At 46.4% G+C, this 15,774-nt stretch overlaps 2 protein-coding genes across 13 annotated transcripts in view; both read left to right on the forward strand.

Annotated features, from left to right (window-relative positions):
* Nucleotides 1-6,473, forward strand: part of ADSL (adenylosuccinate lyase) — a 24,474-nt gene extending 18,001 nt beyond the window's left edge. Inside the window, exons 5-10 of the mRNA XM_032267160.1 lie at nt 71-164; nt 312-459; nt 2,428-2,518; nt 3,116-3,205; nt 4,044-4,220; nt 6,145-6,473. Of these exons, the coding sequence (XP_032123051.1) occupies nt 71-164; nt 312-459; nt 2,428-2,518; nt 3,116-3,205; nt 4,044-4,220; nt 6,145-6,231 (687 nt within the window). The 3' untranslated portion in view covers nt 6,232-6,473. The remainder of the gene's footprint in view (nt 1-70; nt 165-311; nt 460-2,427; nt 2,519-3,115; nt 3,206-4,043; nt 4,221-6,144) is intronic.
* Nucleotides 6,474-10,688: 4,215 nt separating this feature from the next.
* The window catches only part of SGSM3 (small G protein signaling modulator 3), a 36,980-nt gene continuing 31,894 nt past the window's right edge, over nt 10,689-15,774 (forward strand). For 6 of the 12 annotated variants that reach the window (XR_004265156.1, XR_004265159.1, XR_004265157.1 and 3 more), the window contains exon 1: nt 10,689-10,808. The gene's annotated coding sequence lies outside the window, so the exon portion shown is untranslated. The remainder of the gene's footprint in view (nt 10,809-15,774) is intronic. The other 6 variants (XR_004265161.1, XR_004265160.1, XR_004265158.1 and 3 more) reach the window with 2 other exon arrangements.

Consider the following 15,774-nt stretch of genomic DNA (forward strand, 5'->3'; position numbering starts at 1 on the left):
AAGAGCTCATCTCCTTCGTCAGCCTAGTCATTGCTCCCAGACTCTCCTGCACACTGACAGTGTGGGATGATGCTTGTTCCCCTGCCTCCCCCAGATTTGCACAGACATACGCCTCCTGGCAAACCTCAAGGAGATGGAGGAACCTTTTGAAAAACAGCAGATTGGTGAGTGCTGTGTAGAGACCTATGAGCACAGAGAGCTGCTGGAGGGCTGTGGATAGGGGCTGAGAGCTCATTCAACAGCATAGTTGCCTACTCACTGTCCTCTGAAGTCTCTCTGCCTTTGCATCTTGTCCTTTTTCACATGGGCAGGCTCAAGTGCAATGCCATATAAGCGGAATCCCATGCGTTCAGAACGTTGCTGCAGTCTTGCCCGCCACCTGATGACCCTTGTCATGGACCCGCTACAGACAGCATCTGTCCAGTGGTTTGAACGCACACTGGATGATAGTGCCAACCGGTCAGTGACACGGGGACCTCACATACACCAAGTTGGGAGGAGGTCTGAAGGATGGACCTAGAAGTAAAAGGACATATTTGAGCATCTCTACAATCTCCTTATCCCCAAGGGGCCCAGAGTCTAGGAGGGAGGCAAAACATAAAAAGGACAGTGTAATATGTGTTAGAATTGAAGTGTGTACTGGGTACTGTGGGAGCAAAGAGGAAGGAATAGTGTTTGAGGAATCAGAAAGCTTCACAGTAGAGGTGATGCCTTAACAATTAAGAAATAGACACCTCTTTTAAAGATAAGATCAGGGGCCAGGCACGATGGCTCACGCCTGTAATCCCAGCACTTTCGGAGGCAAGGCGGATGGATCACGAGGTCAGGGGTTCGACACCAGCCTGTCCAACGTGGTGAAACCCTGCCTCTATTAAAAATACAAAATATATATATATATATATAGCTGGGTGTGGCGGCGGACGCATGTAATCCCAGCTACTCAGGAGGCTGAGGCAGAAGAATGGCTTGAACCTGGAAGGCGGAGGTTGCCGTGAGCCGAGATCGCACGACTGCACTCCAGCCTGGGCATGCAGTGCCTCGCCCATCTCAGAAAAAAAAGAGAAAAGATCAGGAGCATTATAAAGGCACAAAGCAGGAGAAAACACACTTGAGGGAGTTACTACTGTTTGAGTAGCCTTGGGGAATGAAGTCAACACGTGCCGGGGGCGGCGCAGGACATGGTCACAGCTAGTAGCCAGTTTATGAAAGGTCTTCTGGGCCTTTTCTGAAGGCAGATAGATGTCAGTTGTGGTGTCTAGGCACAATGACATCTTGATTAGCTATGAGATGAGTCAGAAATAATTTGTAACTACTGATGAGGTGTCAACATGCGCATGGTTTTCTATTTATGTATATGCTCATTTAAAGCAGATTGACATTACTCCCATCTACTTGCATTGTCCTGGGGTTTCTTGAGTGGATACCGATGTATAGTTAAACCTAGCTTTAGCCGGGCGCGGTGGCTCACGCCTGTAATCCCAGCACTTTGGGAGGCCGAGGCGGGCGGATCATGAGGTCAAGAGATCAAGACCATCCTGGCCAACAGGGTGAAACCCCGTCTCTACTAAAAATACAAAAATTAGCTGGGCGTGGTGGCGCGCGCCTGTAATCCCAGCTACTCAGGAGGCTGAGGCAGGAGAATTGCCTGAACCCGGGAGACGGAGGTTGCAGTGAGCCGAGATCGCACCACTGCACTCCAGCCTGGTTAACAAGAGCGAAACTCTGGCTTTAAAAAAAAAAAAAAAACAAAAAAAACTAGCTTTATGGGATCTCTGCATAATCCAGGATTTACCTCTGGAAATAAGTCATGCAAATTCATTCGGAAGTTAGCCATTGAATACTTTTTAGCAAGGTGTGACCCTGTAGGCCTGCTGATTTGCCTGCCGAAAAACCCTAGCAACAGTTGGAGAGCTGGTTGTCAGGAGACATGGATGTTGTCAGAACAAGTTAGGGGCTACTTTGAAAGTCCAAGGCCAGCCACGTTGATGCAGTGGCCATGTAAATGGAGAGGAAGGATACAGATCCAGAGTTGAAGGCAGACTAGCAGCCCTGGTGGTTGACCCGAGTGAGTATAAAGAACTTGGTGACTGGGGTGCTCCTGCCATTTACTGATGCAGGAACTACAAGGGAGGAAGGGCAGGTTTGTGATGGTGAGTTGGAGGAGTGAGAAAGTGGCTGAGTTCAGTTTGGGGATTGAGGTACCTATGGGTCAAGCAGGTGGTTGTCTCAGTAGGTATAAGGTCTGGCACTTGGGCAAGTGGTCTGTCCTGGAGGTGACAGAGTTGAGAGTCATGAGGTCATTGGGGTAGTCATGAGATTGAAGGAAATTACCCAAAGAGACGCAGTAGGGCAACTTCTTGGGACACACACTGCATTTCACTGAAATTATTTGTCTAAAGAGATACTGAACGGCTATTTGTTTTCTAGACGGATCTGTTTGGCTGAGGCATTTCTTACTGCGGATACTATACTGAATACGCTGCAGAATGTTTCTGAAGGATTGGTAGTGTACCCCAAAGTAAGAATCTCAATTAAAAAGTAAAGTATTAGGGAGGGGTTGGAATGTGGGAGGGAGGGTGCTCTGGGGTATGTCGAGGGAGCTGTATTCAGATCCTGTAGGCCTTCTTCCCACCCGAGCTCATCCTTCAGCTCACAGCCTCTAGGAAACTAGCTCTGTGGGATTCATAGACACATTTATAGAAAAGGAAAAAAGTATTTTAAATTGCCTTAAACTATCTAGCAGCATGAATCATCAGCTCTGGCATGACTGAGCAGAGTAGATGGCTCCATTTGCCTGTATTTAAGTACCTGAGGCAGATGGGTTCATTTGTCTCCTATACTTAGCTCTTGAAGGTGGGCACTGAAATGTAACAAATGGGGTTTTAAGAATTCTTTGTATGTGACAACTTTTTAAATTAATATTCCCTTTTTTAAAAATCAAAAGTCTGAGTTGGTAAGAAAACTGAAAAAACATCGTATATTTATTAAAACAACCCGTTACTCTCTCCATAATGTGGTAGTGTCTGTGCTGTGCATTTTGTTTGACATCCTGCTGTGTTTATGTCTTTAGCCTTGAGGCACCTTTCTTGGCCATTCACTTTATCTTTTCCTATAGGTAATTGAACGGCGCATTCGGCAAGAGCTGCCTTTCATGGCCACAGAGAACATCATCATGGCCATGGTCAAAGCCGGAGGTAGCCGCCAGGTCTGTAACCCCTCATGGTCCTGGATAAGTTAAGAGTGCACGTTTGGTCCTGCTTTCTCCTCCATGAAGGAGAGCAGATAAAGGAAGGTGTTTATGTCATTACCTCAGTCACAGTAATGGTACAGAGCAGTGGCCATATTCTGCCATCTATGGAGGATGATTATGGTGAACTCAGTTTGTTAAAGGGAATCACTAAGGCCAGGCATGGTGGCTTACGCCTGTAATCCCAGAACTTTGGGAGGCTGAGGCGGGCGGATCACGAGGTCAGAAGATTGAGACCATCCTAGCTAACACGGTGAAACCCTGTGTCTACTAAAAATACAAAAAATTAGCTGGGTGTGGTGGCACACACCTGTAGTCCCAGCTACGTGGGAGGCTGAGGCAAAAATTGCTTGAACCCAGGAGGCGGAGGTTGCAGTTAGCCGAGATCACACCACTGCACTCCAGACTGGATGACAGAAGAAAAATCTTTCTAAAAAAGAAGAAAAAAAAAAAAAAAAAAAGTGAATCACTTAATCACTTGTAGAAAAAGTCCATGCCTAGTAAAGGAATGAGGTCTGACATTCCATAGGAAGTGAACAGCAAACAAGCAAATGATTCATGAGGGTTTACAGAAGAGGGCCAGGGCAAGGGCATCCACTTCAGGCTTGTCCTAAAATGTAGTCAGAGAGTAGTGAAGGCCCTGTTGGAGACAGACAGGGGAACCACCTCAGTCTAGAGGGGTTTTGTGCAGAAGAGCTGTACAGACAGCATAGAGGTGACGTATCTGATGAGTTTTTTAAAGAGTGTTCAAACGCCCTGTTAGTGGAAAACTGACAATATTTCACTGTTTTCCCAGGATTGCCATGAGAAAATCAGAGTGCTTTCTCAGCAGGCAGCTGCTGTGGTTAAGCAGGAAGGGGGTGACAATGACCTCATAGCGCGTATCCAGGCTGATGCCTACTTTAGTCCCATTCACTCCCAGTTGGATCGTTTACTGGATCCTTCTTCTTTCACTGGTCGCGCCTCCCAGCAGGTAAGCATACATCAGAAGGCATCTGAGGAGTCATCCCTAGAAGCCCTCTTTTCTGCTGGGCTGCAGGACCTAGGCTACTCTCTTTGATGTTTTTGCTTTACAGGAGGTAGGTGGCAATGGAGCTAGTTAGAAGGAAATCAGAGCAGGTTGTTGGCTAAAATTTAGAGATTTAGGTTTTGTTTCTGTTTTTGTGGGGTTTTTTTGTTTTGTTTTATCTTGTTTTTTTGAGGCAAGGTCTCTTTGTCACCCAGGCTGGAGTGCAGTGGTGCTGGGGTTACAGGCGTGAGCCATCACACCTGACCAAGATGTGTTTTGAGCTGCCTTAAGTATTTCTTTGTATTCTCTTTTGGTTTTGAGAATGTGGTGTAATGGACAAAGAATTAGATTTTATTGTCAGGTGGATACCCCAGTGTTGCAAAGATTGAAATGCCTGAGTGTATACCAGGTGCTCAGGTACTGTATTTAATTCTGGGGATTTAAAAATGAATAGAGGCCGGGCGCGGTGGCTCACGCCTGTAATCCCAGCACTGTGGGAGGCCGAGGGGGGTGGATCACGAGGTCAAGAGATCGAGACCATCCTGGTCAACATGGTGAAACCCCATCTCTACTAAAAATACAAAAAATCAGCTGGGCATGGTGGCGCGTGCCTATAATCCCAGCGACTCAGGAGGCTGGGGCAGGAGAATTGCCTGAACCCGGGAGGTGGAGGTTGCGGTGAGCCGAGATCGCGCCATTGCACTCCAGCCTGGGTAACGAGCGAAACTCAGTCTCAAAAAAAAAAAAGAAAAATGAATAGATAGGCCAGGCTCACACCAATAATCCCAGCACTTTGAGAGGCTGAGGCAGGAGGATTGCTTGAGCTCAGGAGTTCAAGACCATCCTGGGCAACATAGTGAAACCCTGTCTCTACACAAAATACAAAAATTAGCCAGGCTTGGTGGCGTGCGCTTGTAGTTTCAGCTACTCAGGGGGCTGAGGTGGGAGGATAGCTTGAGCCTAGGAGGTCAAGGATGCAGTGAGCCGTGTTCATACCCCTGCCCTCTGGCCTGGGTGACAAAGTGAGATCCTGTGTCAAAAACAAAATAGGGCCAGGTGCGGTGGCTCAAGCCTGTAATCCCAGCACTTTGGGAGGCCGAGGCGGGTGGATCACGAGGTCAAGAGATCGAGACCATCCTGGTCAACATGGTGAAACCCCGTCTCTACCAAAAATACAAAAAAAAAATTAGCTGGGCATGGTGGTGCGTGCCTGTAATCCCAGCTACTCAGGAGGCTGAGGCAGGAGAATTGCCTGAACCCAGGAGGCGGAGGTGGCGGTGAGCCGAGATCGCGCCATTGCACTCCAGCCTGGGTAACAAGAGTGAAACTCCGTCTCAAAAAAAAAACAAAATAAAGATGAACAGATAATCCTCATCTTCAGAAAAGTCAAAACTTAGTGGTGAAGACTTGTAAATAGGTCATTATAGTACCAGGCACTACGTGCAAGCACCGAGGGCTGAAAGACTTAAAACTGGCGGTAGGAGACCGATAAGGAGGCCACTGCAGAGGGCCAAGCAGTAGATGGTGAAGGTGGTGGGGAGATGCAGACCGGGGAGGGAGAGGAGGATGAACTCCTCGTGGCTACATGAAGAGGGCTGAAAACCAGGAGGAAAGAAGCCGTGATGATTTTTAGATTGGATGGAAATGGTGAAACCACCTGAGAGAACACAGGCTGGGCTAGTTTGCGGGAGAGGTTGGTGGTCATGTGGGCATGGTGGGTTAAATCACGTGTGTCTAGGCAGAAATTCCTGATAGGCAGTTGAGGAAAACAAGCTCTGGTGGAGTAAAAGCTTATCAAATTAGGTTTCAGTGGTATCACCTGACATTGGAAAAGGTCTTATCCGTTAATATCTTAACGTTTTCTTTTGTATTTGCTTTCCTCTGGCAGGTGCAGAGATTCTTAGAAGAGGAGGTGTATCCCCTGTTAAAACCATATGAAAGTGTGATGAAGGTCAAAGCAGAATTATGTCTGTAGACTTGGAAGAGAATTAAACGAAAAATCATTGTGAATTGCTGAGGCATGAAAATTCTGTTACTGTAATGCCTTATTTTACGTCAAGAATGTTACCTTAAATTAATACAGCATTTTCTTCTTCCATGGTGCTTTCCCATTTCTCAAGGTCCCACATTTCTCAACAATGCAGAAACAACGTGCATTGAAGTTTACTCTTGTTTACAACAACACAAACTTGCATAATAAATGTAGTTCATACTTGATCTCTGTTCTTTCAAGGCATATTTTCCAGCTGCCTTGTTTAGTCCTTTTCATGTGTTCATTTGCTTATAAAGTAGCATGAAATTTCTGGTACTGTCTTCTACAAGTGAATTTTATCTAGGTCTAGCAAAATAACCTGGACTCAGTGATTGAGTCAACCTTTTATTTACATTATTTTTGGCTAGAATAAGTAATGAAGTTTGGAACTACAACAAATACTTAAAAAATATAAACAACAACAAAAAAACAAACCCTGATGTGATTCATAAGGGTTACTCAGCTAAAGTTGAGTCCAGCCTCATTTCATCTTTTGATGAGGCTTATATATCAGGGAAATGCTAAGTGAGTCTATTGATTTCATCAGGGCACCTGACAGTCTTTATTCCTTGTTGCATGGACTTTGTTGTTGAGTCTTGCTGTCACCCAGTCTAGAGTGCCGTAGCACAGTCTCACAACCTCTGCCTCCCAAGTAGCTGGGATGACAGGCACCCGCCACCACCCCTGGCTAATTTTTCTATTTTTAATAGGGAAGAGGTTTGGCCGTATTGGCCAGGCTGGTCTTGAATTCCTCAAGTGATCCGCCCACCTCAGACCCCCAAAGTGCTTCGATTATAGGCATGAGCCACGGCACCTGACTTCCTTGCTGCATGGATTTATAGCTGATTGAAGCAACTGTAGCCAAAGATTGAGTTAATTACCTACCTGCAAGGAGAGCACTAGTGTTAGCCCATTCACATCCTATGTATTTTTCAGCTTAGATGAAGATGAAAGCTTTATCAGATTTGCAGATGACACAAAACTGGGAGAATTAACAAGTACATTTACTGGGCAAAATAAGTTTTCATCTCTAACCTAAGTAGGCTGAAATGATGTGCCCTAAATAAGTTCATCTTAAACTCAGTATGCATCAGAACTGAGAGAAGACTGTTTTAGGATGTGTCAATGTTGTCCAGTGCCCAAAAGCCACCAGAGGCTTACAGCTCCACACTCTTATCATTAGGTTCAATTTTGGATAACCAGTCTGAGGAACAGAGGTGAACTGGAGAGCCAACCTCCAAAGAGGTGGTGGAGGATTGCTAGGGCCCTTTATCTACAGGAGAAAACCTGTCGGCACTTCAAATATTGCTGTGTGGAGGAAGAGTGACTTGACTGTGTGTTGCCCCAAGAGACACACTGAAATCAATACCCATTATTAAGGCTCTGAGACTGGTCTGGGCCCAGAGATTGGAACCGCTGAGTTTAGCGACCTACCCTCAATCTCCCAGGTCAGTCAGAAGCTGGAAGATTGCCTAGTTGTTAGGAATGTTGTGAGGGAGGGGAGGACGAATCGGTTCCAGTTTTATCTAAAAGTAGGCAGAAAAGCAAGTTGCAATGATGTGCATTTACAGTCCCAGCTACTTGGGAAGCTGAGGCAATAGGGCCACTTGAGCCCAGGAGTTCAGTCCAGGCTGGGTGACATAGTGAGACTTTGTCACTTAAAGCCAGAAGAGAAGAGCTCAACCTATTGGGAAAAACCATTAGAAGGCAATTCTGAAAACCAAATTCTGAATATAGGCTAGTATAGCAAGCAAGCAGGAATAGCATAAAGCCATTTGTTCGACTTCCAGAAAGAGTTACTCTATTCATCTCTTAAAAATCTTGAAAAGATACTAAGTCTGATATAAGGAAGTTAAGCCATTGGACTCTGACCAGATACTCTGCTTCCTTCTCTGGTATGGGCGACTTCCAGACGGCAGTTACTATCAGTTTATCTGTAATCTGAGAATTTATCTTACATACCAGACATACTGGGGATATAGGATACCATGGATTTTAGTTAATACATTTCCTCATACAGAATAAGGAAATATAACAGTCTTGTCTAACAATTCTGTTAGACTCATGATCTCTAGTGATTGGCAGTTTGGCCTGGTTTCTTCCTGGACTATCTAGATAGGTGGGTTTGTTGGTGTATCTCTGTCTTTCCTTTTCCTTTCTCCTTTGTTTTTGTATTTACACATTGTGTGCAACTTTGTAATCTGATTTCCCTAGGTAACATTTTAATTAGATGTATTTGGGTGGCCTGCATGCTCACTGGAAAACATATTTTTTATATATATATGAATGACAGGATCTCGCTCTGTTGCCCAGGCTGGAGTGCAGTGGTGTGATCACAGGTCACTGCACCCTGGATTTCCTGAGCTGAAGCGATCCTCTCACCTCAGCCTCTTGAGTAGCTGGGACTGTGGCACACACAACCACACCTGGCTAATTTTTTGTTGTTTTTTGTAGAGACAGGGTCTCACTATGTTAACTCATCTGTTGTATTTAAGATTGGTTTAAATTCATGCAAACTCTAGCATCAGAACTACCCAGATGTCAGGTTGTGGGCAGAACATGGGACAACTGTTGAAATTTCTGTTCAGCTGCAGTCAGACACCTGGGCACTTAGTGCCCTCTCCCTGACTGATGCTCAGTTTCATTTAAGAACCAGGAGAGGGCCGGGCCCAGTGGCTCACACTTGTAATCCCAGCACTTTTGGAGGCCGAGGTGAGCAGATCACGAGGTCAGGAGTTAGAAACCAGCTTGGCCAACACAGTGAAACCCCATCTCTACTAAAAATACAAAAATTAGCTGGGTGTGGTGGCGGGTGCCTGTAATCCCAGCTACTCAGGAGGCTGAGGCAGGATAATTGTTTGAACAGGGGAGGCAGAGGTTGCAGCGAGCCCACATCACTCCAGGCTGGGTGACAAAGCTAGACTCCCTCTCAAAAACATAACCCAGGAGAGGAGAGCCTGATATTTGTAAACATAGCTTTAGTGGAAGCACAAGGGTTAGGAGCCATGAATGGTGAAATGAACCCTGGGTGGATGTGAGGGTGAGACGTGAGACAGGAATTGCACAGCATAGGATCTGACACAGAAGGTACTCAGAAAATTTTGTTTTCCGGCTGGGCGGGGTGGTGTGTGTCCACCTGTAGTCCCAGGTGCTAGGGAGGCTGAGGCACGAGAATAGCTTGAACCCAGGAAGCAGAGGTTGCAGTGAGCTGAGATCGCGCCACTATACTCCAGCCTGGGTGACAGAGCGAAAGACTCAGTCTCAAAAGAAAAAAAAAAAAATTCGCTTTCCTTCCTGGGCGCAGGAGGACTCACCAACCTTCCCATTCCGTGTTGTCGTCAGTGAGGGAGCAAACTGACCTGAGAATGCTGCTGTTAGATTCGCCTGCCACGGAGGAGAGTACACCTTGAACTCATTCTTCATTCTCTGGTTTAAGTGAATTCTGGTTCTGCATCGGCTGAATCCCCCGGGCCAGCTGCCCCTAGACGGCCGAGGCCACCTCAGGTTCTCTTGAACCAGAGAATGGAGAATGAGTTCGAGTTTTAAACAATTTTTATTTAAATAAACAGCTTTGTAATAGTTTTGTGTCTTGGTTTCTCACTCTTTTTTTTTTTTTTTTTGAGACGGAGTTTCGCTCTTGTTACCCAGGCTGGAGTGCAATGGCGCGATCTCGGCTCACCGCAACCTCCGCCTCCCGGGTTCAGGCAATTCTCCTGCCTCAGCCCCCTCAGTAGCTGGGATTACAGGCACGCGCCACCATGCCCAGCTAATGTTTTGTATTTTTAGTAGAGACGGGGTTTCACCATGTTGACCAGGATGGTCTCGATCTCTTGACCTCGTGATCCACCCGCCTCGGCCTCCCAAAGTGCTGGGATTACAGGCGTGTGCCACCGTGCCCGGCCTTTTTTTTTTTTTTTTTAAGAGAGAGTTCTCACTCTGGCCCAGGCTGAAGTGCAGCGTCGCAATCTGGGCCGACTGCAACTTCTACCTCCTAGGCTCAGACAATTCTCCCACCTCAGCCTCTCGTATAGCGGCGCACCACTATGCCCAGTTAATTCTTGTATATTTAATAGAGATGGGTTTTCGCCTTGTTGGCCAGAGTGGTCCCAAACTCCCGGGCTCAAGCGATCCGCCCGCCTAGGCCTCTCAAAGTGCTGGGATTACAGGCATCAGTCCCCGTGCCTGGCCTAGATGAAAAATATTTAGAAAATTAGCAAGTGATTTGCACCGTCTATCTCCCACCCTGACTGCTGGTCCACACCCTACTGTCCTAAGCTGCTCAGGCTGCGGTGCAGACGAGAGGAAAGCATCGCTATGCGTGCCGGCCTTGGGAATCGGGCGCAGAGCTCCCGGCCGCGTCCCGCCAAGTGGGCGGGAACAACTACAGCCCCCAGCATGCCTCGCGGTCGCACGTGCCCCGCCCCGCCGCGCGTGCGCGTAGACGCCGCTGAGCCCTGACGGTGCGAGCCTGGAAGCTGCTAACCCGACCTGGATTGGCGCTGAGGTGGCCAGCGGGGCAGGTGAGTGCCGGGCGGGAGTTGGCGGGGACTCGCCGGCGCCCACACCTTTCCCTCAGGCGGGGGATGCGGGGCAGCTGTGGTCGGACTGTCAGACCGAGGGACTCATGGGCCGAAGGCGCCGGTGAGAGAGAAGCACCGCCTCGGGCCGGAGAGCCGCGGGGCCGACCTCGCTTGCGCCGCAGGTGGAATGGGGGCCCGGGGGCGCGGCGGGGCGGGGAGGTCGGCTGCGTCCCCCGGGCCGGCTGCCCCTAGGCGGCTGAGGCCACCTCAGGTGTCCGGGGCGCGAGCCGGAATCCACCGCGCTGGCAGTCGGGAGCGGTTTTCCAGAAACCGCGCCTGATGCGGGGGGCTTTTAAAAAAAGTCTGGCTGGCTCCGGCACCGGGACAGCTGCCGACTCCTCCTCAGGTTAACTTGCGGCTTTCCCGTGAGGATTCAGATCCAGGTGCAGAACCCGAGCTCCAATCAGGCTGAGACTCGGAACAGCGGTGTGTCTGCATTTTAGCACGGGGGAAACTGAGGCATACGTTAGCCGGAATCACCCGGTGTGGTTAGGACTGGAATTTTGGAAATTATCCTCATACTTAGCTTACTGATCTAGGCTCTTTTTTATTTGGAGAGAAAAATAAAGATATTTGAAAGGTTGTTTTCAGTGACTGGGTGACTAGGGTACCTTCCAGTCTCGCGCTGTACATTTGTGGTAGGTTGATGGCTCCTTTTTGTGTGTTTTCTGGTGGGATGGAGATGTCTTGGAATATTCCACACTGACATGTTTGTGATTAGGTTTGTAGGCGCATAAATTTCCCACTTTTTTTGCTCATCTCTTTTAGTTCCAATTCTCTCTGCAACTCCAAACAATTGGATTACATCTTTGCTTTACACCATTTCTGTTCTTGGTGATTAATTTTATGTATGTATGTATGTATTTCTTTCTTTATTTTGAGACAGAGTTTCGCTCTTGTCACCCAGGCTGGATTGCAATGCCGTGATCTCGGCTTAGCTCACTGCAACCTCTGCCTCCCGGGTTCAAGCGATTCTCCCGCCTCAGCTTCCCGAGTAGCTGGAATTACAGGCGCCTGCCACCATGCCCAGCTAATTTTTGTATTTTTAGTAGAGATGGGTTTTTGCTATGTTGGCCAGGCTGGTTTCAACTCCTGACTACAGGTGATCCGCCCGCCTGGGCCTCCCAAAGTGCTGGGATTACAGGCTTGAGCCACCGTCTCCAGCCCGATTAATTTGTAATTCTGTAGATCGATATCTTTCCTGGCTTTTGTTAATCCTAAGTGAATGTGGCGTTTTCATCCCTAATTGTCACATTAGCCTGAGTTTTAATTCTTCTCCCTGTCCCTTTTTAAGTGTGGAGGTGTGTGGCCTGGGAGGGAGGGGAGAGGGTGAGGTGTTGTTCAGATACGGGTAATAGGTGAACATAACTCATGACCAGAACATTAGAAGACTGGACAAATAATTGCTTCAATATAAAAATGCATACCTCGTGAATCTGGGAAGCGTCAGGTTAATAGAAAAGTGAACTGGGGTGGAACCTCACAGAAATGAACCCCACGTTAGGGTGAAATATTGAGACGGGAACTGAGGAGATAATCATCTCTTTCGTTTTACCACGTTTCTGTGCCTGGAGTGAATGTGAGAACACCTTGCTGGCTCAGAAGCTTAAAAAAAAAGTTCTCTGTGTTTTCAGTTTTTCTCTTCTTAGTTCTCAATGAAGGTTTTGGCAGAAACCCAAAATCTTGTACATTTGATAATTTAACATCTGTTTCATCTGCTTACTCTCCTCCAGATAGTCTTTATTCAGCTGGTGACGTCAGTAATTTTCCACAGCAGCCATTCATGAGCTCATCCAGACTCACAAGGAAATGGGAATAGCACAATGGGTGTTACAGAAGCAAAAGAGATGCTGTTTCTTTGCCATCACACACACACACACACACACACATCTAGAGAATCTAGACTAGAGCACAAGCTATGTGGGAGGGGTCAGAACACCAATGTCCAGGCTCCTACCTATAGTAAAAATCATTGAAACCATTTATTGAATACCTTCTGTTTACCAGACACTGTAGTTGTCTCAGGTCGCTATAAGTGACAGGGCCAGAGTTCAGGTCTAACAGACTCTAAATTCTGCTCTTTTGACTCTGCTGTACTACCTAATCAACAACTGTGTTCAAGTCTTTCTCATTCATTAAAAAAAAAAAAATGAAACTTTCCTGTGATCATAATTTTCCTTCAGATTACTACCATTTATCCTACTTTTCCTTTCTAGACTTAGCCTTAAGAAGCAGACTCTACATGCTTCTCCTCCATTTACTCCTTAGTTCATTGCACACTGGCTTCTACCCTCAACTCTGTTGAAACTACTCTCATTAATTCCTCTCAACGATTTTTTGAATATCTACTGTGTATATCATCTTCTAGACTTACAAAGATGGCTAAGACACAGTTCTTGCCCTCAGGTAGTTTAGGGATTAATGAGAGAGAGGGTAGTTTATACATGTCAGTATGATATATTTACCGCTGATAGGGCAGTTTTTATAGTTAGAGAGTTGGGGGAGGAATACTTGAGAAGATGTCACTGGACTGGCAACACACAGAAAGCTTAAATTGTGCTAGACTGTAGTGTCAGGAGTGCATGTTCAGGCATATATTTTAAGGCAAAGCTGTATCCACTGAGAGATGATGTGCTTCAAAGATACGGTATAGGCTTTAGAGTCTGACAGAGCGGGTAACTGAGCCGCAGTTTCTTCTTTGTAATGCTTCCCTGCAGTGTAAGCTCTATGAAAGCAGGGCTTTGTGTTGTTCACCACCTCACCCTCATCTAGAACTGTGGTAGGTGAGCAATAAGTATCCGTTGAATGAGGCCTAGCACGTGGCTCATGCCTGTAATCCCAGGACTTTGGGAGGCCAAGGAGGGAGGATCATTTGAGCCCAGGAGTTTAAGACCAGCCTGGGCAACATAGTGAGACCCCATCTCTACAAAAAAGTAAAATTACCAGTCATGGTGATGTGTGCCTGTGGTCCCAGCTACTCGGAGGGCTGAGGTAGGAGGCTTGCTTGGGCCCAGGAGGTTGAAGCTGCAGTGAGCCGTGTTTGCACCACACTACTCTAACCTGGGGAAGAGAATGAGACCTTGTCTCAAAAACATGGTACCAGTACTATCAGTAGTAGCATATGACTGAAATAATAAGCTGTACAACCTTATCAACAACTGTGTTCTAGTCTTTCTCATTGAGAAAGTTTTCAGTATGGCTTATGAACTGATTTGGACAGCGCCGTTGTTTGAATGCTACATATATAATTACTTCCCCTTTTTAAAATTTAGGCTTACTAATGTATACTCACCATTTATAAATGAGGAGAGATACATTCGCCTATTTTCAGTGGGCTCAGCTAACCGTTAACTGTCTCTTCTAACATACGTCTCTTCTGCAGTTATATTTCTGCTTTTCTAAGTGTGATAAATGTTTTGTATTTGTTTTCCCTCAAATCAGAAGTGAGATTGACATCAGAAATGACATTGACAGGCCAAGAGTGGTGGCTGATGCCTGTAATCCCAGCACTTTGGGAGGCCAAGGTGGGTGGATCAGCTGAGGTCAGGAGTTTGAGACTAGCCTGAGCAACATGGTAAAATCCTGTCTCTGCTAAAAATACAAAAATTAGTCAGGTATGGTGGCAGGTGCCTGTAATTCCAGCTACTCAGGAGGCTGAGGCAGGAAGCTGAGGCAGGAGAATTGCTTGAACCTGTCTGTGAGGCAGAGGTTGCAGTGAGACGTGACTGTGCCATTGCACTCCAGCCTGGGTGACAAGAGCGATCTCCATCTCAAAAAAAAAAAAAAAGAGAAAGAAATGAGATTGACAGCATCAATTCAGTTTTTAAAAATCTTATTCTTGGAAAGGTATAATTTCCAATTAAGACAAAGAGAATTTTTTTTTTCCACTACAACATAATGATGTGACTTTTCTCAGCCTTCTCTAGATATCTAGTTATCCTGCAAGCTAACATTCTAAAGACATGAAACAAACTGGGCACGGTGGCTTATGCCTGTAATCCCAGCACTTTGGGAGGCTGGGGTGGAAGCCTTCTTACTGGAGCCCAGAAGGTCAAGACCAGCCTGGGCAACATGGTGAGACCCTGCCTCTACAAAAAATTTCTAAGAATTAACCACATATGGTGGCATGCACTTGTGGTCCCAGCTACTCTGGAGGCTGAGGCAAGAGGATCACTTGAGCTCAGGATATTGAGGCTGTAGTGAGCCATGATCACACCACACATCCCAACCTGGGTGACAAAGGGAGACCCTGTCTCAAAAAACTTAAAAAAAAAAAAAAAAAGATCATTTCCTTTTTGCCTCTCCTGTGTTTGAGTTCATTTGTAAATATCCTTAATTATGTTACTTGAGGATAGGGTTAAAGTCCAAATGCCACTTTTTTTTTTAACTTTTGAAAACAGTATCGTAGTCAGGAGTACCAACAATGAAGTTCAACTTCTGGCTGTACTGCTTGCTTGATTGACAGGGTCTTGCCATGTTGCCCAGGTTGAAGTGCAGTGGCATGATCATAGCTCACCAAAACCTCCAACTCCTGGACTCAGATCCCCCTGCCTTGCTCTCATGAGCTGCTGTGATTACAGGCACATGCCACTGCACCCAGCCTGGCTTTACCACTTTAAACTTTGAGAACTTATAAGTTATCTGTCTGATGCCTCATTTCTCTCACCTGCAAAAATGGAATAATTAGTGCCACTCATAATAATAGCTAATACGTATTATGTGTTTGCTACATATACCCGTCACAGGTCTAAGAATTTTACTTGTATTAACTCACAGTCCTCACATCAGCCCTGTGGATGGTTAGTATTATGCCCATATCCAGGTGAGGCAACAGTCACAGAAACAGTAACTTGCTGAAGGTTGCACAAGTCAGGGTGGAGTCAGGATTTGAACTTAGTCTGACTCT

The sequence above is a fragment of the Sapajus apella genome, unplaced genomic scaffold, assembly GCF_009761245.1.
Source record: "Sapajus apella isolate SASKATOON/1434 unplaced genomic scaffold, GSC_monkey_1.0 scaffold166, whole genome shotgun sequence".
NCBI lineage: Eukaryota > Metazoa > Chordata > Mammalia > Primates > Cebidae > Sapajus > Sapajus apella.